Source organism: Micromys minutus (assembly GCF_963924665.1).
Source record: "Micromys minutus genome assembly, chromosome: 16".
Taxonomy (NCBI): domain Eukaryota; kingdom Metazoa; phylum Chordata; class Mammalia; order Rodentia; family Muridae; genus Micromys; species Micromys minutus.
In genome coordinates, this window is record NC_137985.1 from 55,031,345 (window position 1) to 55,055,099 (window position 23,755).

The following is a 23,755-nucleotide window of genomic DNA, read 5'->3' on the forward strand; positions in this document are numbered from 1 at the left end:
TACACCTGGCTATGTGGCCTTCCACCAGAGTGCAGCAAACTTACTCTGCCTCTGTTTTTTCAGGCCACTGCTCTCACTGGACTAGGGACCCTCCTGTCATACTCCTCCTGTCACATTCCCCCAGCATGGGGATTATAGATGCATGGTGCCATGTCCTCTTGCTTGTGTGACAGACAGTTGACCCACTGAGCCCTCTCTCCAGCTCACACAGCATGTTTTATGGCTAACATCCAAAGCACTCAACAGCTTGTATCTTGGCATCCTCCTGCTTCCTTTCTTCAGTGCCTGGTCAATGTTTGAACAGTTCTGCTGTTGTCTCCCTCCAGTTCATTTTGTCTTGGTTTCTTTTTTATTGGTTCTTTGTGAATTTCACATCATGCACCTCAGTCCTACTCATATCCCCCTCTTCTCATTCCTACCCTGTAGCTTTGTAACCTCCCCATCAACAGAGGAAAAAAATCTTAAAGAAGCTGTAGTGTGTCAAAGTGTGCCCCACAGTATACTCCTTTGTCTATGCTTCTTTGTTTGCAAATGTTTATTGTAAAATCTGTATAAGGCCTCTGGCTTCTGCTACTCTGCCAATTCTGGAACCTCACTGGGGTGCCACTCTAATTAATATCCTGCTGTTGCACTGTGTCATGGAGATCCTTTAGTTTTGGATCTGTAGGACCAGCCTCTTCATGCATTCCAGCAGTTCATAGATGGGGTAGATATTGGGGTGGCCAATTCAAAGTCCTGGATCTGGGCCTGAGAGATATCTGAGCTGTTCAGCCTGCCTGTTTTTCTGCTTTCAGGGATCGCTTACCAGCAACCCTCACAACCAGGGATAGCTCTACCCTGCTGCTCAGGCAAGTGCAGGACCCACTCTCCTGAGTACTGCAGCCACTAGGGACAGGGACAGTTCTTCTACTATCATGACCCTGAGGCCAGCTCTACTGTCTGCCATAGGTGTTGAAGGATGAGGAAAAAGGAAGGGGGCATCATTCATTCATCCAAGCCACCTACTGCACAGCAGACAAGTGCTAGTGCCAGCTCTCCTGCACTTGCCCTTAGAGCTGGCTTACCTACAACCCCATTGTTCAGGGCCAGCTCAACTGTACTGTCCTGTTGAGGTGCAGGGCCTGCTCTTTTGTACTGCAGCAGGTGAGGGGCAGGGCCTGCTCTCCAGCTCTCATGACCCCATTGGAGCCAGTTTCCCTCCTGCCAACGGTGACAAGGGCCAAAGGGAGAGAAGGTGAATTTCTCCCTGGTCCATACCACCAAACATGCCATGGCACAGGTGATAGGTGGCAGGGCCAGCTCTCCCACACTCATATCCTCAAGGCAGCTCACCCACAATTTCCACAATGTGTGGGCCAAGTACTGCAGCTGATTAGGGGCAGGGGCAGTTCTTCTGCTTTCACACCACCCTAGGATGAGCTCTTTCTTGATGCCCAGGTGAGGAGTGGGGCCAATTCTGCACAACCTTCAGACATCAACATGTTCCCAGGCAGAAGACCAGACCAGAGATATCTGCCTGCTACTTTAGAGCCACGGACCCAAACCTGGTCCCTGGTAGCAGCACAGGCCACTATGCTTCTAGATAGCATCAATGGCTACTCACAGCAGTCTGTTTTTACTATCCCATAGTTTCCAGTTCTGCCTCTCTTCATTGTACCCACATCCTCTGTTTCGTTTTCTCTTCCATTTCTCTACTACTTACTTGCTCTTCTTAGTGGCACCCAGGGTCTCTAGGGTTCTCTTGGGAGTACTGTGCCCACTCTTACATTATAGCACTAGGCAGGGGTTATCTGAGCATAGTCTGCTTCCCAGCATCTGTGCAGTGCCAAACTGGTGGTTATCTCAGGCTAGTTCCCCATCAAGGACCCATGGCACCAGTCTAGTGGTCATCTCTGGCTGGCTCCTTACCCAGGCCTGGGTCTTAAGCAAAGGGTGTTTGTTTTAGACTTCACTCCCTTTCCTGGGAGTGTGACTTAGCCTATACAGCACCTAACTGGTTATCCTGTCAGGCCCATTTTTTCCCCCCCAGGGGAAAATTAGTTAGGCTACTAATCATTCAAATGTTCACAGGTCAGAACACTGAGCATAGACATATCTTTTCTCTCTCTGACACCTACTGATGCACATTAACAGCCACACCTGCAATGCTTCTGGGGCAGGATATCTTGGTTTCTTATTTCTAACTTTCTTATTGTTGTTCTCATGGGACTTTAAGAAGCAATGAAGGTGTTGTATATGTTTTATTCAGGCAGAAAGCTATAGAATTATTATTTTTTATTATTGATAACTATACTTTATCTGGTGAATTGCTCTTTATTTACCTATTGTTTGACACACGTATTACTTGTAGTTTGTTTCTATTACAAACCTACAAAACATTGATAGCACTGATAGGTGGTTTTTTTTTTTCACATTCTGTTATTCTCTTAAAATAAAAATAAAGTAGAAATGTTTGAACATACCTTGCTGTCAAAAAATGACCATACTAGGCTGGGTTTGTAATTTAGTGGAAGGTTGCATGCCTACACAGTGTAGGACTCTGGTTGAGTCCTCAGCACCACACAAACAAACCAGTGTTGAGTGCTGATAGGGCACATGCTCCTCTGGTTTATTGTATTCATTGTATCCTTGCTGGGGTCAATATAGACATCCTCTCCCCAGGCTGCAGAAAGGTGCTCAAGGACTAGTTTATTAGTGTTTGGGAGAAAAAAAAAGTAGGAGCAAGCAGTCTGTAAATGTTGGCAGCTATGGGTGAGCAGGGGAGGGAAGAGAAGAGACAAAGCCATGCCTTGTGAGTGAGATCTGGGAAAGGTGGTCTGTGTATCAGTGGAAGACAGCAAGAAGCCTCATGTCAGAGGAGAGGGGAGACTTCAGAAGGAGGGTGAGAAGCTCAGAGGGTCAGAAAAAGCATGCCAAAAGAAAATGATAAAAAATAAAGTTAAAAGTTACATTTTCTCAAGTTATAATTCAGAGAAACAGACAGGCTCAGCAATGTTTCCATATGGGAAGCTCCATACAGGGCAGCCTGAAAGTCTTTCTGACAAGCTGAAAATAGAAAGTTAGCTTCTCATCTAAGGAAGTGCTCAACATCCTTAGCCATCAGGGATATGCAAATCAAAACAACCCTGAGATTCCACCTCACACCAGTCAGAATAGCTAAGAACAAAAATTCTGATGACAGCAGATGCTGGCCAGGATGTGGAGAAAGAGGAACACTTCTCCACTGTTGGTGGGGTTGTAAACTGGTACAACCATTCTGGAAATCAGTCTGGCGATTCCTCAGAAAATTGGGCATAGTAATACCTGAAGACCCAGTTATTCCACTTCTGGGCATATACCCCAAAGACGCTCCAACATACAACAAAGACACATGCACCACAATGTTCATAGCAGCCCTATTTATAATATCCAGAAGCTGGAAAGAACCCAGATGTTCTTCAGTAGATGAATGAATACAAAAATTGTGGTATATTTACACAATGGAGTACTACTCAGCTATCAGAAACAATGACTTTATGAAATTCTTAAGAAAATGTATGCATCTAGAGAATATCATCCTGAGTGAGATAACCCAGTCACAAAAGGGCAGACATAATATGCAGTCACTGATAATGGGATACTAACCCCAGAAAGCTCAGAACACCCCAGAAACAACTCACAGACTATATGAAGTTCAAAAAAAAATGAAAAAGAAAATGAAAAACCATTATGCTTAATCTTTACACACCAAGAAAACTTTGACTAATTCCAGGTCACATCTTGTTTTACATGTACTTTATGCTCATTGTAACTAGTAAGATCTTAATGCACACTATCAAACCTTTAAAAAAAACCAAGTACTGACAAAAATGTATTGGTATACTTTTATGCAAAAATGCTTAAAATCTGTACATTTATCTTTGTTTTTAAAATAAAGCTGTTCAATTAAAAAAAAGAAAGTTAGCTTCTTCTGTACAAACAGGTTTTTAAATATCCTCCAACAGGATAAAAATGTGGTGTTCTAACAATAATAACTTTGAGTTTTTCAAAAACTAAGTAACACTAATACTCATTACTTTAATTGGAAAATAAACAATATAGAGAATAATATAAATAAATTGGTAGTGATGCTATCACTCACATTTAACATTTTGATAATTGTTGGTGTGCATGTTTGGGAGGAAGAACATATACAAAAAAATCTGTATGGCAAACATAATCATGGAACTGGGCATAGTGTCACAAACCTTTAATCCCAGTTCTTGGGAGGCAGAGGCAGGCAAATCTTGTGAGTTCCAGCCTGGGCTACATAGTGAGATGGTTTCTCAAAATAAGTAAATAAATACAATTAAAACAAAGACATAGATAAACATAAAATTAGAAATAGGGCTACCAAGATTGCTCAGCAGGTTAGGGTACTTCTTAAAGATAGTTCTTTAGTAGATATTGGTGGAAATGGTATATTTAACTAACCATTCTTCTTTGAATGAATTGTTGCCTAACCAGTATGGCCTTTAAATGCATTTTAAAACTTCAGGTGGATACAGACAAGAGTGGTGAAGTTCGACTTATAGAACTGGATGCATCTTTCAAAAGTGAACATACTGTTTTTGTGACACCACCTGAGATCCCCCATCTACCCAATGGTGAAGAGCCGCCATTACAGTACAGGTATTCAAGAAACAGCGCATGCAGTTGACAGGGAAGCAATCCTTCATCGGTCGCATAGCTTTCTAAGGACTGTGTTATTTTCAAAAATACAAACTTAAAGATCTCTAATTTTTAGGTGGTAAGCAAATCTATCCCATATCCATTAAGTTTTGAGGCAAAGACGGGGGAAAAGAACTTTTTTGTTTTTTTAAGATAGGGTTTCTCTGTAAAATAAATTTTTCATATGCTTGGGTAGATCTCTAATTTTTTTTTAAGTATACCTATCAATACTTGTTAAATTAGAGCAGACAATACTCACTTGTATTAGTTTATTATAGAATTTTGATTTTTACTTTTCACTAAAAGCAGTTTCCTCACTCCTACTCCTCCTTTATGGCCACACACATATTAATTAATGTAGCTGATTTATAAAGAAATAATGAATGTAATTTAGGTTCATTATCTGTTGCCTTAGTTTGTGAGGCACATAATTTTAAGCTACTCATGTTTTATAAATTTGTAAGACATGAAATTTTAGACTTGTTGACATCTACTATTATTAATTTAGGAATTTTTTAAGAGACTGCTGAGAGATTTCTATATAGACTTAAACAAATGTGCTATCCCTGCATTCAAGTGTCTCAGGGGAGACAGGAAAGTCCTGGGTCCATTAAGATGAGAGCCATGGGGACACAGTTGTTACTTTTTTCTCAATGCTATCTACATGTACTTTTATCTAAGGCTGTATTTCCTCTTATATTTTAAATTGTTCTTATTCTTCTATACTACTTTATTTAAGGATTTTAGTACTGTTTCATATCTGTAATTCATTGAATCACAGTTTGTTTCTTTCTTCCAAAAGTGAGATCCTAAACCCACTAGCTAACCTGATAAGCCAACCAAAACAACGTGAGAGTCTAGCCCAGTGTGCTGAGAGGTCACACCTGCACTGCTGTTTCCATCTTTTTAAGAGACAGTATAAATTATATATATGAAAAATATGTTATGTAAATATATATGTTGTTTTGATACAGAGTTTCTTTGTATAGCTCTGACTTTCCTGGAACTCACTCTGTAGACCAGGCTGGCCTCAAACTTAGAGATCCTCTTGCCTCTGCCTCCCAAGTGCTGGGAGGAAAGGCATGTGTCACAATCCCCAGCAAATATCTTTATCCAAAGCAACATTATTACTGGTTGTCTTGTTTGAAAGAATTTCATTTTGTGATTCCTTTACTACCAATAACATATGCAAAAATACTAGCTAAGTATTTATATGAACACTAATTTTAAAAAGTTTGCTGGAGTTGCTTTGGAATTTGATATCAAGGTCATTAAAATGTGTTTCCTCTTTCATTTCCAGATCTATTAAGTCTAATTATAAACAATATTTATTTTTGAGTATATTTTATAACCTGATAGGAAACTATATTTAAATTCTAAGTTAATGCATTATTTGGTGTTAATTCTTCTAGCTAGTAGCAATCTCTTTGTGGTTGAAAGGCAATTTCTTCTTCTCTGAAACAGCTATAATGGATTTCCAGTCCTCAGGAACAATTTATTTGAGAGGCCTGAAGGATTTCTACAAGCGAGAAAAAACAAGCTACCTTCAAAACCAAGCAGTCCTGGCAGCCCTTCTCCCATGTTCAGAAGAACAAAACAGGTGCTTTGAAACTGTGTTCCTCATGTAATCAAGTATCAGACCAAAAGTACATCTGATGTTCATCTTCCCTTGATAACCTTTACTTCACAGATGTAATCTTTAGCAGATGACAAGGTGCTTGATGCTCTGAATGTAGTTTGTAGTAATCAGACCTTAAACTTTATATATCACATAGAACTCAAGAGGAGACTTTAACATATATTAGTTGTCGAAAGTTTTAAAAAAGCATGTAACTTTCTGTGATCACCATTCAGATTAATAAGGATGCTACCTTGGATTTCTTTCTAGGAAATCAAATCAGCCCATAAGATTGCAAAGAGGTATTCTTCTATACCTCAGATGTGGTCTCGGTGTCTGCTACGTCACTGTTATGGATTGTGGTTTATTTGTCTCCCAGCTTATGTGAAGGTTTGTCATTCCAAAGTCAGGGCTCTGAAAACAGCATATGATGTGCTTAAAAAAATGCAGCTGAAGAAGATGGATCCACCCGATGAGGTAATAACATGTTCCCCAATGTGTTATTAATGTAGATGCCTGTGCAGACGTGTGTTTATGTCTCTGTACCTCTCAACCTGTGTTGCAGGTGTGCTACCGCATTCTCATGCAGCTCTGTGGACAGTACGACCAGCCTGTACTTGCGGTTCGAGTGCTTTTTGAAATGCAAAAAGCTGGTATTGACCCCAATGCAATCACTTATGGGTATTACAATAAGGTAATTATTTGAATTTAATAAGGAAAAATATGTTTTTGTCATTGTACAACATTAAGTTAATAGCAAAAATAGTCAGGGGCTACTGGTATTTGTTTTAGAATGTTCAGAATATATTTCATAAATTAAGACTTTTGTTTTCTAATGTGTTAACAATCTACTTTTATCTTCTTTAACTTGATTCAGAAGTATATTCATTTATGAAAATTGTTTTAGTAATTCTGTATTTTTAAATGAATAGGCTGTTTTGGAAAGTACATGGCCTTCAAGAAGTCGTAGCGGCTATTTCCTCTGGACAAAAGTAAGAAATGTTGTTTTAGGAGTTGCACAGTTCAAAAGAGCTTTAAAGAAACATCCACACTTACCACAGACAGCGCTCTCAGGTAATTAAAGAGTTATAAGGTATGCACATGGTTTGCATTTTTTCAAAACTAATTGGTGAAAGTTTATATATTTAGAAAATTTTAAGTACTTAAAATAGTGAATATTTGGGTTGGTAAGATGGCTCAGTAGTTAAGAACATTGGCTGCCTAGGGACCTGAATGGAAGATCTACAAAAAAGGCTAAAGGAGCTGAAGGAGATTGCAACTCCATAGGAAGAACAACAATATCAACTAACCTGGCCACCCAGAGCTCCCAAGGACTTAATCATCAACCAAAAAGTATATATGGAGGGACCCATGACTCCAGCTACATATGTCGCAGAGGATGGCCTTGTCAGACATTAATGGGAAGGGAGGCCCTTGGTCTTGTGGAGGCTTGACACTTCAGCATAGGGGAATTCCATGGCAGTGAGGTGGGAATGGGGGGGGGGAGCACCCTCACAGAGGCAAAGGGGTTGGGGGATAAAATGGGAAACCAGGAAGGGGCTACATTTGAAATGTAAATTAGTAAGATAATCAATAAAAAATGTATGATTTGAAAAAAAAAACAACACTGGCTGCTCTTCTAAAAGTCCTGAGTTCAGTTCCCAGTACCACATGGCGGGTCATGATACCCTCTTCTGGCATGCAGATATGTAAATAGAGTGCTCAGATATTTAAAAATCAAACAAAAAACATAAAAAATACTGAATATTTTCTGGGATTTATGCCAGCCAGCAACTTTTTAATTAAAAATTAACTATTGTACACAATGCCTGGTTCTGGAAACCTGAAGTCAGAAAGTTTTAGCTGTTCAGTGTTTGTTAATGTGTAATGAACTACATGGGAGACAGAAACCTCCTTGTTCCACGTAGAACTTACACACACAACCTTATGTTCATTTTATGTTGTGTTTATGATGTTTCTGAGGCTTGATATGATCTACTATATGAGATCATCTGTGGAATTTTCCACTTATGTCTTGTTGGTGCATAAGTTTTAGGTTTCAGATTTTAAGATTAAGGAAATCCTACCTGTATTAGACACTTCTTCCCATTTTAGGAAACACTAGATTCCTCTTTTTCCAGTTGTTAAATTATCAACCTTTAGTGATCTTGTTTTAGTAGTCATAAGTAATTCACAATAGATTCTGTGTTGTAGCTGAATTTTGCTGAGTATGTAGCACTTTCCCCATTGGTTCCATAGTAAGTGATTAGCTTTAACAACAAATTCTGCTGTGTCATGTTGGTACTTCTAAAATGCTGTCAAACTAGATTTTTGAAGCATATGGCAGTGACGGATGCTGTCAGTCATGATTGCATGGATAGTGGTCAAGGCACACACATTGCAGAACAGACATCTTTGTGTACTTCTATATACATTTCTTATAGTACATTTTAAAACTATATTTGCTAGTCTGTGTTTTTACTTTGTTTTCAATGGCATATTTAACTGTCACTTTTTATTTCTATTAGACACTTGACATTAAATTTAATTGCTACATGTAGCTTTCTTTATTATTTATTGGAGAGGTTACAGAGTACTTAATTCAAGTATTTAGTTCATGATAATACAGTTAACTCTAGGTAGCCACAAATTTCTTCAGCATTTTAGGGGTGCCTTTCTTTTAAGGCAAGGAATCAAATGTACATGCTAGGCCAGGGCTCTGCCAATGAGCTGTACTTCCAGCCCCTTGACATATTACTTTCTTGGACAGATTTTCTTAAGAAATCCTACCGATGTGTCTGAGTTAAGAGTATTATACCAGTGCTCTCTTCGGCAGCACATATACTAAAATTGGAACGATACAGAGAAGATTAGCATAGCCCCTGCACAAGGATGACACACAAATTTATGAAGCGTTCCATATTTTTAAAAAAAAGAAAGAAAGAAAAAGAAAAATAAAAAGAGTATTACACCAATATTAATTCTCTAATTGTAATATTATGCTGTGGTTGTGTAGGGTATGGTTAGGAGAAAACTGGTAAAGAGCACCACCAAGAACTTTCTCTAAAATTTTAAATTTGTTAAATTTTTGCAACTTTTAAATTAAACCTTTTTAAATGAAAAAGTTTCAATTTAAATGCAAAAGTCCTAGCAGTGACTATGACATTACTTTCATTGATATTCAAGACTTGTACATAAGGGCAGGCACTATGGGTCTGTGAGTAAAGACACTTCTTGCCACACTCAGTTACCTGACTTCCATTCCCAGCACCCACATGAAAAGAGAGGACCCACTCTTCTTACAAGCTTCGCCACTTGTCTGGAGGTCCACAAACATGTCCAAACACACACACACACACACACACACACACACACACACACACACACACTACAAATAAGTAATTTTACACACACATGAAAGCATTAATATTAAACCCACTAAATTACTTGTGGAATTTTGACTTGTCATTATTTAAAAATATGACTTTTAGTATATTATGAGCATAAACTCTTAATGGGCAGAAACTTAAAAAAAAAAAAAAAAAAAAAAAAAAACATTGTAACATGAAGAATGCTGTTTCCGAAAATGGAAACATTATTTCAGTCTCTTTCATTTTAAGTCTACTTTTAAGACTTATAAATGTGAACTGGTTCTGCTAAAATGTAGCACATTGACTCTTTCTTACCTGATTTTATTCTTGATCCTACAGTATGAATTTAATCAGTTATGAAAATCAGTCTTAAGGTTAGTTCCTTAAAATGAAGAGGTGTTCTATTAAGTTTGCCTTTTTTTAAAAGGTTGGTTCAGAATACTGTGAAATCTAACAAAAATATCTTTAAATTTTTCTATTTGCGATTTCTTTGGAAATAAGACCTGAAAGGTCCTTTAAGCAAAACAACTTATATTAATATCAAAGACATAATAGTAAGTTTCTGAGTGAGTGATAGATATAACCTCTGTAGAATTTTTTGCAAGTTCACAAAACTTATTTTTATTCTTATAAACATAACTTTGTGTTTTATAAATCTGGGAACTGGAAGTTCATACAAAAACAGCAAGTTACTTAAAATCACACATTCCTACACATCACCTGCCACTCAGAACCTTAGCTTTTTGTGGAGTGCTGGGGAAAGGGTTGTTTTGAGACAGTTTCTCTTCCTTGGCTGTCCTGGAACTCACAGATCCTGCCTCTGCCTCCTGAGTACTGGAATAAAGGTGTGTGTCACCAGGCCCATCACTTTAAACATAATTTTAACATACTATATTTTCTCACTCCTATATATTTGTACTAAGGTATAGTTCTATAACTGTTTGGTTCAGTTTTAAGAAAAAAATATTTGTCAGTGAAGTTAAAGGAACCTGACTTTGGTAGAATCATTAGACATTGAATTTCAGTTACCTATGTGTGTGTCTTATGAATTCCCTGTGAATTTCTGTTCTCCATTGCTTAGATAGAACTCAGGCCAGACATGGTAGTCCACACCTTTAATCCTAGGACTCGGGAGGCAGAGGCAGGTGGATCTCTTCAAGACCAGCCTGGTCTACAGAGAGAGTTCCAGGCCAGTCAGGGATATGGGAGATCCTAGCTTTAAGAAACAACCCAGACTTTTACCTAGATGGACTTGAATGAAGACTGTCTAGCTTGCCTGGTTTTAGTACCCTCAGAGTAATGTAAATGCATATATGTACTTGACTACAATGTGGAACCAAAAGCAAGTTACCTAGAAATTTTTCCTTTCATGTATGTTAATGGAAGTAGGTGCTAGGCAACCAACAGAATAATGCTTTTGACTGGAGATTATCCTGATGTCCATAGAAAATCTAAACACTAGTGCACGCAACCCCATTCTAGCTGGTTTCACTAAAGAATTTTGTGCAGGTGTTGTGGGGATTGATGAGCAGACCCAAGATGTTAATCCGTGCTCCATTCCTGGAATGTCACCACTCAATACCTTGTGTCCTGTCACAGACAATACCTTAGTCCTTCAGAGGACCACAATCAGGCCCCTTCTGGGGTGCTGTCTCTCAGGACAGGAAGCAGGGGTGTTCATTCAGGGTGTTGTGTTGGCCTTGGGATTTTTGCAATTGAATAATCTTCTGTCTGGTCATTAAATTTGTTTCAGAAATAATCTCAATTATAAGCAGCATAGAATTTGTTTCTGTTTCTGTTCAGGTGGCCGATGTGATCTTGGATATAGTTCACTATCTAAAGACGATGTTAGAAAAGAGGGCACATCTACTGAAAACATTCAAGGGGCAAAGGATATAAACGGGAGTGATTCTAGTTCCTGTAGGTATCAATTCTTAAGTTGATTTTATGTAAACATGTGAACATTCATGCACAGGAAATACAAATAACTTTAAGTAAAAAAGTACTAGTTTTGCCTTCTCTCTTCCTGTTATAATTATCTTCCTTCTCACTGATCCTCTTTACTACCTAGTACTCTCTCCCAAAAGAATCATGTAGCAAGTGTGACTGCTCAGTGGTGAGACACTTTCCAAACAAACCCTGTTAAAAAGTGAGTGCTGTGTGACTCATGTTAAAATACTTGTACTGGAAATGTCTATTTTTTTTCTTTTTAGAGCAGATTTCTTTTTCTGACGTTTAATACTACTTGTTTTAATTAGGTCTTTTACTGCTATGATAAAACACCATGAACAAAAGCAACTTGGGAGGAAATGATTTACTTGGTTTCCATACCTCAAGCCACAGTCCACTGAGAGAAGCCAAGGCAGGAACAAGGCAGAAACAAAAAAGACAGAAACAAACTGGACCCTCTCCCATCTCACTAATTAAAAAATGCCCTACAGGCCTGCCTTATAGAGGCATTTTACACAGTTGAGGCTCCCTACTCCCTAGTGAATTCAGCTTGTGTCAAGTTGACATAAAATTAGCTAGCACAATACCTTTACTTAAAGTTTGTTGGTGAATTACAATTTATAGTTCCCTTTTCTTCCCACTCCAAAGTGTGTCTTTTACAACCAAAGAGAAAATATAAAATGCTATGTGAGCCTTATATATAACCAGCTCTTAGTAATTTGATCCACACCTGATGGCCTTTAAGTGCAGTGGTTTATTTGACAAGTGTGTAGAGAAGCAGTTAGTATACTCTTATCACCAATTTTCTTTTTGAACTATCTAAGACTAAAAGCCCTTCTTTATACATCCTGAAACATACATAAGTTTAATTTTGTTAACATTTCTATTTTTGCCTTTATAGTATCAGAGAATGAGAGTACAAAAGGAAGTGCTGATTGCCTCCCTACTCTCAGTTACCAAAGTTCATCTACTATAGTTCGCCTCAATGGTGCAAATAATGACAGTGCTGATAAAATGTCTGGAGAATGTGAGGGTAAGTTAACAGTTTACATTTGTGCATACAGAATAGATTATATCTGTGTCTACTAAGTTTGTATTTTTAAATGTTTTACAATTAGATTTGATTTGATTTTTGGTGGCAGATATCCTTACCCACTGAGCCATCCTACTGATACCAGTGAATATTTATTTTGTAAATATCTTAATGCACTAGAATTATCTATTAGAATATATTTGTGTGCCCTCTCCTAGCAAAACTTAGGAGCTTGGGTTTTGTGTTTTATATCATATTTTCTCAAGCTTTTATTATAACAAGGTATAAAGGCACATCTGCAGCCTAAGTGCTGCGTTTTGAACTGTTGGGACTTTCAGAAGGGAAACTATGCAAAAAAGGGGGAGGGGAGGAGTGAATCTGAGGGGAACATATATCTAGCCAACTTTTAAATGAACCACATGCTTTTGTAGTCTAGTGTAGTTCCTGTTTATTCAGAGACAAACTAAATAGTCTTTCAGATAGTTTAAGAATCTAATTCCATGGCCATGGTCATTCATGCCTTTGATTCCAGCAGTTGGGAGTCAAAGGCAAGTGAATCTCTGAGTTCCTGATCCCCTAATCTACTTAACATGCTTCAGAAAGCCCAGGCTACTTAGTGAGATAGTGTCTCCAAAGATAGATAGATAGATATATAGATAGATAAATAAATAAATAAATAAATAAATAAACAAACAAACAAATAAGTGCCAAAAATCAATGTTTTTCTTTTAAAAAATATTTGCATAATACAATACAGAGATTTCTATATTGAAACAAAGGTAAAGTTACTTAACCTATATACATAGTCAGAAAAGATTTGAAGATTTAAAAATAACTTTTACATGTGGATAAAATTGATATAGTTGCCAGGTACCATTGGTTTGACTTGTTATTGGGGCTTTTTTTCCATTGTAATAAGGGGATGGCTTAGACTCCCAAGTTTCTCTAGCATAGTTACAGTTCTACAGCTTAATTTAGTATAAATTTATACTGTTAAATATATATATATATTATTGGTAAGTTTTTCTTTTATAAGCAGTATATTCTAATGGATAGAACTATAGCCTTTCTCATTAGGCAAATTTGAATTTGAATCTAAGTCTTGTTACTTAAAAATTGTGTAAGTTTGGCTAAATAGATTCTCTCTCTGCATGTTTGTTTTGTCTGCTCTGAGTGTTAGAATGTTTATAACAACAATAGCAGTAAACTGCCTGAAATGGGACCTGTGGAGTTCCAGGCACCAGTGAGCATCTGCTATTTTCATTCCCATTACTAGTATTTTAAATATTTAAGATGACATATTGCCGAGTCCATTTTCATAACTGAAAGCACATTTTTTTTTGTTTTGTTTTTCAGAAAGCACACCTGAGCTGATCTTAATGCCATCTCTTGAGGACACAAATGAAGCACAGAGCATGCCAAGCAGATGCTTTAGGAAAAGACATAAAAGTGATGATGAATCTCATTTGCAGCAGCAAATGCCTTGGGGAAATAGGAACCGTAACCTTAGTGGTGGGGTACTGATGGGGTTTATGCTGAATAGAATTAACCAGAAAACAAACCCTGGAGATATGGTTGAAAAATTAGGAGCTGATGCAAAAATTCTTTCAAATGTTATCTCAAAAAGCACAAGGCCAAATAGTCTTGATATTGGAAAACCACCAGTAAGATCAAAGAGAGACAGCCTAGAGAAGGAGTCTAGTGATGATGACACACCTTTCGATAGTTCTAACTGCCTGGATAAAGTGGAGTCTCCTGTTATCTTTGACTTAGAAGATTTAGATACTGAAGCAGATGGATCAAAAGTAGGATGTGTCACTGCACAAAATCCCAAGAGGCTTCAGCGTATGAATAGCAGCTTTTTAGTAAAACCTTCTGAAAAAAAAGATGTTGTAACAGGATTTGATCCTTTATCGCTTTTGGTTGCTGAGACTGAGCAGCAGCAGAAAGTGGAAGAGGAAGAGGATGAAGATGATAACAAGAGCATCTCAACACCATCTGCCAGGCGAAATTTAGCTGAAGAGATTGAGATGTACATGAATAACATGAGCAGTCCTTTGACAAGCCGAACACCAAGCGTTGATTTACAACGAACATGTGATGATAAGTTAACCAATAAGAAAAGTCCAACATTGGTCAAGGCCTGCAGAAGATCAAGCCTGCCTCCTAATTCTCCGAGGCCAGTGAGACTTACCAAATCCAAAAGTTACACCAAAAGCGAGGAAAGACCAAGGGATAGACTGTGGTCTTCACCAGCCTTCTCACCCACTTGTCCATTTAGGGAAGGATCTCAAGACACACTAGCCCATTCATCACCTTCATTTAACTTAGATACACTGCTGGTACCTAAACTTGATGTTCTAAGACACAGTGTGTTCACTGCTGGGAAAGGAGTTGCAGAGAAAGCAAGCAAATGGTACTCAAAGTTCACCATGTACACCACATCATCAAAGGTTGGTTTGCTGGCATTTGCTACTTTTCTTTTTCTAAGCTATCTCCACCACTATCACTTACAGCTTACTTAGGAGCACATCTGTCTTAACTATGTTCAAGTGTCTCCAGAAGCCAGAAGAGGATACAGGATTCCTGGAATCTATAGTTACAGACAGTAGTGAGCTGCCATGCGGGTGCTGGAAAGTGAACTTGGGTTCTCTGCAAGAGCAGTATATGTTCTTCAGATTTTCTTCAGAATATACATTTTTGTCAGTGTTCAGTATGTTTCCAAAAATTACTAACCAGGAGTATGCTGTCTCCTCCTGGATAGGATGAAGTATCTTGTGATAGACTTGTATTTCTCCCAAGAGCAAAAATGTAGAGGAAGTATAGAAAGTATGTGTTTATAATCATCAGAGAACTACCACAGTTAGGAAACAGAAAAGCAAGAAATTACACAAAGAAACTAAATCAATAGTCTTTTTCCTCAGAAGGCATTTCTACTAATTGTGAGCCTAGAACATTAGGTTTGCCATTTTTGAGAGGAGAGAGAGGAATGAAAGAGGTGTGGTGGGGAGCACAAAATATAAAACTTGAGGGCTTCAGGAATGGAAGGTCTTGTCCTGGCCTTTGGAAAGCCAGTGCTGCCTCATGCTTATGCTCTTCAGGGTCCAGTTAGACCTATTATGTTTCATTCATGCAGTGGAGTGGCCACATCTCTCACCATAACGTCTGACAAAGTTCCCCTGTCCTCTCTCAGTGTTAGGGAAACCATGTCTTCTGGACCTCTCCATCATGGTGTATTAGGTTCTAAACAGCAAATCCATCCCTGCATTCCAGTTTTACTCAGCCTCAAAATCCCTTCATTAATACTAAACTAAGGCATGTCAGGTCTCTCCAGTTTCTTTTAATCAGGCCATCTTCTGACAAATACTTTAGCCAACTAGTCAAACTCTCAGCACCTTTTTTAACTGTTCAAACTTTCATATTAAATCTAGAGTCTCTGTTCAATAGGTCCACACTGATAAACCCAGCCTGGTCCTGTTTTTAGGTTCTTTACATTATCCCACGCCCGTAAAATTCATTCCCACACATTCCCTAAACTTCTACTTGAATGAATTACTTCTTTAGTGGTATAGCTTACCTCCTTATAGACTACACTTTATATTTCACTTCTAGGAACCTGCTTAGACTAGTTACATCTAGAGACAACAATTGGTGGGCATTGGAGAAATATCAGCATTGTCTTGCTTGGCATCTCCTTCAGGGAAAGTGATTGCTGATTCTAAAGACAATGCAGGATTGATTTCCTTAGGCAAGGTTGGAGAGGGCAATACTTCAAGGGGTGAGGAAGCACATTTTCTCAATACTGATGCTCCATGAGACAGGTAAGCAGAAAGCCTCTGGAAAACAATGTTTAGGAGTTGAGTTCTGTGGTGAAAAGAGCTAGCTAGTATCTATGAGCTGCCAAAAAAGGAGGAGCTCTTTCCAACAGGTCCCTGAACTCTGAGAGACATATATATACCCAGGGCTAAGGATTAAATACAATGGCTGAGCTCTCCACTAGCATGCATGAGGACTAAATTCAATCTCCAGTTCTCCTCCCCTCCCCTCCCAGAAAATCTGTACTTTAGGAGTATTAGCAATCCCTAGGTAGACTGTAAAAGCTAGAATTGATTTGGCTTAATCTGTGATTAAATTACAATAATTAGTTTTTATTTAGCACATCAAAAATATACTCTTCTTGAAGGAATAAAATCCCTAGAGTCCTTATCAAAAGTAAGTAATGGAAACAGAACCCCAAATGATCCAGATATTTGTATTAGCAAGGGACCTTTATGTAATTTTCAAATATTCAAGGAAACAAAGGAAAAGAAACAGAAATTATGCAAGTGGAGAATTTCACAAGGTAATGAGGATCTTTTGGAGGAATAAAAAAAAAGACTGTAAGCCATAAAAACTGAAAAATATATTGAGAACACAATAGATAAATTTGATAGCAAATAAAACAAATTGAAAGATTAGAGATGCCACTTAAAAATATCTGTACTGAGTTAGAGAAAGAAAAGAAATTTAAAAATACAGAAAGGGGGCTGAGATATGCAGATATCTAAATTGGTAAAGCACTTGCCTTACAATCATAAGGACCTGAGTCTGATCTCTAGAACTCACATTAGAAACAACCAGCTACAGTAGCACACTTGTAATCCCTGTGCTGGGAGGCAGGGGAGGGTGAGCCAGGCAGATAGCCTAACCTAAGTACTGACTTTCATGCATGTAAGACTTTCAGTTTTCTTTCTGTTGCTGTGATAAAGACCATGACCAAAAGCAGATTTAGAGAGGAAAGGGTTTATTTGTCTTACATGTTCCAATTAAAGTCCATCTTTGAGGGAAGTCAGGGCAAGAACTCAAGTGCAAGAGCAGGGGCAGAAACATGGAAGAAAACGTCTCACTGATTTGCTCCCCATGAGTTGCCCATCCTGCTTTCTCTCACTACTCAGGACTGCCTACCTAGGGCTGGCACCACCCACAGCACTCTAACAGCATTACCCATAGATTTGCTGACAGGCTAATCTTATTGGGGGCATTTTTAAAATTGAGATCCCTCTTCCCAGATAGCTCTAGTTTGTGTCATGTTGGGGGTGAGGTAGGGGGACAAAACAAAACAAAACCAAATAGAACAAAGATCCAGTATCTTTTTTTTCCTCATTTTTATTGGATATTTTCTGTATTTACATTGCAAATGTTATCCCCTTTCCTCCCACTCCCATATCCCTTTCCCCTCCTCTTGCTTTCATGAAGATGCTCCTACTCCTAACCACCCACTCCTACCTCAGCACCTTGGTGTTTCTCTACACTGGGAAAAACGAGCCTTCACTGGACCAAAGGCCTCTCCTCCCACTGATGCCAGACAATGGTGTCCTCTGCTTCAAATGCAACTGGAACCATGGGTCTCTCCATGTGTACTTATTGGTTGGTTTTTTAGTCCCTGGGAACTCTGGAAGGTTTGTTTGGTTGATAATGTTGTTCTTCCCATGGGATTGAAAACCCTTTCAGCTTCTTCAGTCCTTTCTCTAGCTCCTCTATTGGGGTCCTTGTGCTCAGTCCAATGCTTAGCTGCAAGCATCCTCATTTGTATAAGAGCCTCTGAGGAGGCATTCATATCAGGTTCTTTTCAATAAGCACTTTGACATCAGCAATAGTGACTGGGTTTGGTGGCAACATATGGGATGGATCCCCAGGTGAGGCAGTCTCTGGATGATCTTTTCTTCAATCCTTGCTCCTCCCTGTATTTCCTCCCATGAGTGTTTTGTTATCCCTTCTAAGAAGGACTGAGGCATCCACATTCTGGCCTTCTTCCTTTTTGAGCTTCATAAGATCTGTGAATTGTTTCTTGAAGACCCAGTCTTAAAACAAATATATCACAACAAAAGTAGACAAATCCCTACATCATGAGGCTCACAGCTTCAGGCAGATCTGGCACTTCTGGCCTCTTCAGGCACCTGCACTCATGTGTGGATATCATACATATAATTACAATTTGTTAGGTTCTTGGTACCTGGGAGCAGTACTCAAGGTTGTCCTCTACTGTCTAGGGCAATCATCCTCATGTCTAGCAAAAAAGAAATATTTTTAAAAGCTTCAGGTGATAGTTTGAATTCACTGTGATAGCATAAGACCAGTTCGTCTCACCCTACATCTATTTACTATAAATTCTAGAAAATATATATAAACAACTACAAATTCTGCAAAGTAAGAAAGAACTGACAAAGTTCAAGGAGGGACCCCCACAGAGATGAATTTCATGTTCTCTCTTCCAATACCTCCATGCCCCAAGGGCAGTCACGGTGGGCCATCATAGCTCTAAAAACTAAAGTCACAGAAGAACCCATATTTTATGTACAAAAGAATCAGGAAAGAGGCCTCTGCAGGCTAAAGAGTTTGAAGGGAATCCTATTTAACTCTCAGCATAATCCTTGATTTACACACATAAGAGATAGATACAGACTGACAGAAAAGACTGGGTTAAAACTCTACCTACAGAGATCAAAACAAACACAACCCAAGTACAATTTTATATTAAGCTAAAACTAAAGCATCCATAGTCCCCAAAATATTATTACAGTACTCTTATGCTACACAAAGCTAACATTTACAGTAGCCAAGGTGAGATGATGGTGATGGGGGTGATGATGATGATGATGTAATAGATAATCATGGTGGCATGTGCCTGTAATCCTATGAGGTATAGAGTCAGAGGAATCTGGAAGCTGAGGTCATTCTCAGCTACAACACAGAATATGGTGCTTTCAGTGCTAGCCTGGGCTACATGAAATTTTCTCTCAAAAGGGATGTTATAAAGAACCAGAAAGGCTGGCATTGTGGTGCACACCTTTTAGTTCCAGTGATCAAGAGTCTGAGGAAAGATTATCCTTAGGTGTAGACTGAGGAAAGTTGTCCTCTGACTTCCACTTCTGTACATATCATAAGCAAATGGCTAACAACCAAAGCCAGCTGTACGAAAACAACTGAAGTTATATAGGTAAACCTTTTCAACAAAAAGGAAGGAAAAACAGAACAAGAAACAGGGGCAGGGGTATAATTCAGTGGTAAAGTGCTTGCATAGCATAAAATGAACTCACCAGATAGATTCAAGAACAGAATACAGATAACAGCAAAGAAAAAAAGTATAAAGATGCACATACCTGGGCTGGAGAGACACATAACAGGAGATCTGGGTTCCATTTCTAATATCTACATGGTGGCTCACAGTTGTCTGTAGCTCTGGTTCTAAGGGATCCAGTGCCCTTTCTGACCTCTGTGAGCACTGTGAACAGATGGTACACATCCATACATGCAAGCAAAGCACACATATAAACTAAAAAACTAACTCAGTCTTTTAAAAAGTGCACAGAGCCTTAAAGACTTGTTGGACAATATGAAAGGCATAAATAGGATAGATATAGTTGTTATTTCCAAAGGACTGAAGAAAATGATGGTTGATACTTAAAGTAGGAGCATTATAGCTCACCATATTTGAAAAAAAATGTATAAATTTGCAGATAGACATGACACAGCAAGCTACAAATCACATTCGGGGCCATTGAGATTGCTTATTGCCATTGAAGGCACTTGCACAAGCCTAGTAACTAAGGTCAGTTCCCAGAATCCATATAAAGGCAGAGGAGAGTTATTCTCCAACCGCCACATGAGCTGTGCTATAGACCTCCAAAATAGTTGTAGATAATTTTTTTTTAAAATGCATCTGTACATATCATAATCAAAGAGCTAACAACCAAAGGAATCTATAAAGAACAACCCAAACTTTTAAAATTTTTTTGTTTTGTTGAGACTGGGTTTCTCTGTGTAGCCCTGGCTGTCCTAGAACTCACTCTATAGACCAGGTTGCCCCAAAACTCAGATCCACCTATCTCTGCCAGGATCCTAGTGCTGGGATTAAACACATGTGCTGCCACTGTGTGGCTTAATTCTTTAAAAGTATTTTTAAAAATTACTAAAGGGATAAAGAAAGAATGACCATGAAGGAAAGAGTTTGGTGAGAAAGCATCTTTAGGGTGTTGAAAGAAGACACAGCAGGGCCAAGTCTGTATGTAGTGAAGTTCTCTCCATGGCTTATGGTAAAATAAGGGCACTTCAGACAAAGGGGAGAATGAATAGAGAACAGACTCTCTGTAAGATATAAGCTGTGCTCACTGCAGTTCAGGCTGAGGAAATTGTTACTAAAAAGAAAACTTGGATCTTCAGGAAGGAAGCATTATAAATAGTTGTCAGCATAAAGGCTGCCTTTGCCTTACTAAGTCTCCTAAAGCACTTATGATGGCTCAACACAAGGTTGTGACACTGTAGGGTACCCAGTATATGACTTCAGTAACATAATTCAGTTGGGGCTGGTAGTAGGGTGACTTAGAAGGTCAAAACTCTTGCTGCCAAGCCTAAAGGGGGAACTGACTCCCTTGGGTATCCTCTGACCTCCACACTTTTGCAGTGGTGTCAAATAATCCCTTCTCCACAAAATAAATAAACGTAAAAATTTTAATTCAATTTAAACATTTAATTCAACTGTTTTAAAATCTTAATAAGAAATTTTCTTGAATTTTTGAAGTCAGTTTTTGTAAAATTAATTTTCTGAATGTTATAACGTAAATTATATCTCAACAAGTTTTTAAGATTTATTTATTTATTTCATGTATGTGAATACACTCACTGTCTTCAGACACACCAGAAGAGGGCATCAGATCCCATTACAGATGGTTGTAATACACCATGTAGTTTCGAGGGTTGAACTCAGGACCTCTGGAAGAACAGTCAGTGCTCTTAACCTCTGAGCCATCTCTCCAGCCCTCAATAAGATTTTTTAATGAAAGTATATTCTCTGATCACAACAGAATCAAAGTAAAAGTATTAACAAGTATGGTGTCAAAAAAATCCCAAAGTTCTAAGTAGTTCATGAATCAGAAATAAAAATCACTGAACTGGAGAGTTGGCTCAGTGGTTAAGAATATTGGCTGCTCTTAGAACCTTTGGGATTGGCACATTCAGGGTGGTATGTCCTAGGTTTGCAGCACCCACACAGAGGTGCTGATGCCCTCTTGTGGCCTCTATGGTACTGAATGCACAGACAGACATGCATGCGAAAGAGCCATATTCATAAATATAAATGAAATGTTTTTAAATAAATGAATATTTTTAAAAGGTCAGCTGTAGTTGCTTGTGCTTGTCATTTACAAGCAGGGAACCAGAGAACCCTGAGGCTTGTTGGCCCTCTAATGTAGCCTGCTTAGCAAGCTCCAGGCCAGTAAGAGACCCTGTCTCAAAAAAAGAGTGGACAACTACTGAGGAACAACACTTAAGGTTTTCTTCTGGGCTGCACATATGTACACACATATGTAATTAAACACAATGTACACACACCCCTGGGCATTCACACCTGAACAGAGTGCAAACACACACACACACACACACACACACACACACACACACACGGACAGAGTTGATCTCTAACATACTTATCCAGAATGATATGCCTTTGTAAAATTGGTTGTTTTTCTTGTAAAAGTTGTAATGTTGCTCATCTGGGTAGAAGGTGGTAGGTAGTGGTTTCTATCTAAGAAGTGACTTTTAAATAACAATTTTAAATGTGAAGGAAATTAAGCTTATAATTATGTTCTTAGGATCAAAGTTCTGATCGTACCAGTCTTTCTTCAGTGGGAGCCCAGGATTCTGAATCTACCTCTTTGACAGATGAAGATGTCTGCCATGAGTTGGAAGGAGCCATTTCCTCCCAGGAAAGCAGTGCGGCTTCAGGGACCAAGGGAATTGATGCCAGCCGGGCCAGCCTGGGAAGCTCTGCCTCCTTAGAAGGTTCGCCTAGATTCTGTTATGCTGCTGATTCATAGGATCTTTCTTTCTTCGTGGTTTGATTTTTTTCAATCTTAGAAGATTTACATAGTAAACAAACAAACAAAAATTGGGAGGGGGGATTGTCGACCAACCAAATTCTCCACAACTCCCATGGACTAGAACACCAACCATTGAGCATGCTTTGAGAGGCCCATCACTCCAGTTGCATATGCAGCGGAGAATAGCAGTGTCTGGCATCAATGTGAGAAGAGGCCTTTGGTCCAGGGAGGGTGTGTTTTCCCAATGTAGGGGAATGCCAAGGCAATGGGGTAGAGAAGGTGATTGGGAGATAGTGCACCTTTGTGAAGACAAGTAGAGGGGGAGAGGGGATTGGAGCGGAGTGGGCAAAGGGGATAACATTTCAAATGTAAATACAGAGAGTATCTAATAAAAAATTTTTTAAAAATAGAAATGTAAAACAAAATTGGGGGGGGTTGCAAAATCAGGGCACTTTCAGAGAAGTCTGGATCCTGTCCCTATCTTTCATACTGTTTGCTGCTATTCTGTAACTGCTTATCTCACTTTTGTTTATCTTTTCACTTAAGAATGTAAGCACAGGTCCTTTTATAAAGCTTTACTATTTTGAAACTCAAAGGTAACAGGCAATAAGCCTTTCTCACCCATTATATTCCATTCACTTATCAGACTGTGGCGTTGGTGCCCAGATCATCACTGTGACTATCCCTTCCCCATTTTCACAGTGGTTTAGTTCATGGGTAGCCATATTAGTTTATTGTAACCACTGACTACTGCTGAGCATTAAGTCTTCAGTTTGAATAACACTACAACATGTGCCATTTTCCACTATATTTATAGTTCCCAATGTATCCTTGAAATGGTATTTCTAAGTTCCTTTTTCAGACGCATACTATTTTGCATTTTCAGTACCTGCATGTAAGAATGCCTATTTTCCCGTGGTCTCATCAGTATGACAAAATGTGTTGGGGCAGGTGAGATGGCTCAGTGGGTAAAACTACTTGCTGCCAAGCTAGATAGCCTGAGTTGTATCTCCCAGACCTATACAGTGAAAGGAGAGCACTGACTTAACAAGTTCACCTCTGACCTCCACATATATATCACATGTGAACACTCATATGCTACACACCAGTATACACACACCACAGACACTCATGCACACACATAAATGCACTGACTAAGCATGTTGACCAACTTCTGTGTTTTGCTGTGTGGAACATGTCACAGCTTTGTTTTTATGTGTATCTATTGTAGAAATGATTT

General features: G+C 38.7%; 1 protein-coding gene across 2 annotated transcripts in view; it reads left to right on the forward strand.

Annotated features, from left to right (window-relative positions):
- DENND4A (DENN domain containing 4A) overlaps positions 1 to 23,755 on the forward strand; it is a 115,921-nt gene that overhangs the window by 76,478 nt on the left and 15,688 nt on the right. For both annotated transcript variants that reach the window (XM_080930743.1, XM_080930744.1), the window contains 9 exons: positions 4,517 to 4,650; positions 6,154 to 6,289; positions 6,578 to 6,784; positions 6,873 to 7,001; positions 7,240 to 7,381; positions 11,482 to 11,598; positions 12,530 to 12,661; positions 14,018 to 15,114; positions 22,288 to 22,477. In XM_080930743.1, the coding sequence (XP_080786869.1) occupies positions 4,517 to 4,650; positions 6,154 to 6,289; positions 6,578 to 6,784; positions 6,873 to 7,001; positions 7,240 to 7,381; positions 11,482 to 11,598; positions 12,530 to 12,661; positions 14,018 to 15,114; positions 22,288 to 22,477 (2,284 nt within the window). The remainder of the gene's footprint in view (positions 1 to 4,516; positions 4,651 to 6,153; positions 6,290 to 6,577; positions 6,785 to 6,872; positions 7,002 to 7,239; positions 7,382 to 11,481; positions 11,599 to 12,529; positions 12,662 to 14,017; positions 15,115 to 22,287; positions 22,478 to 23,755) is intronic.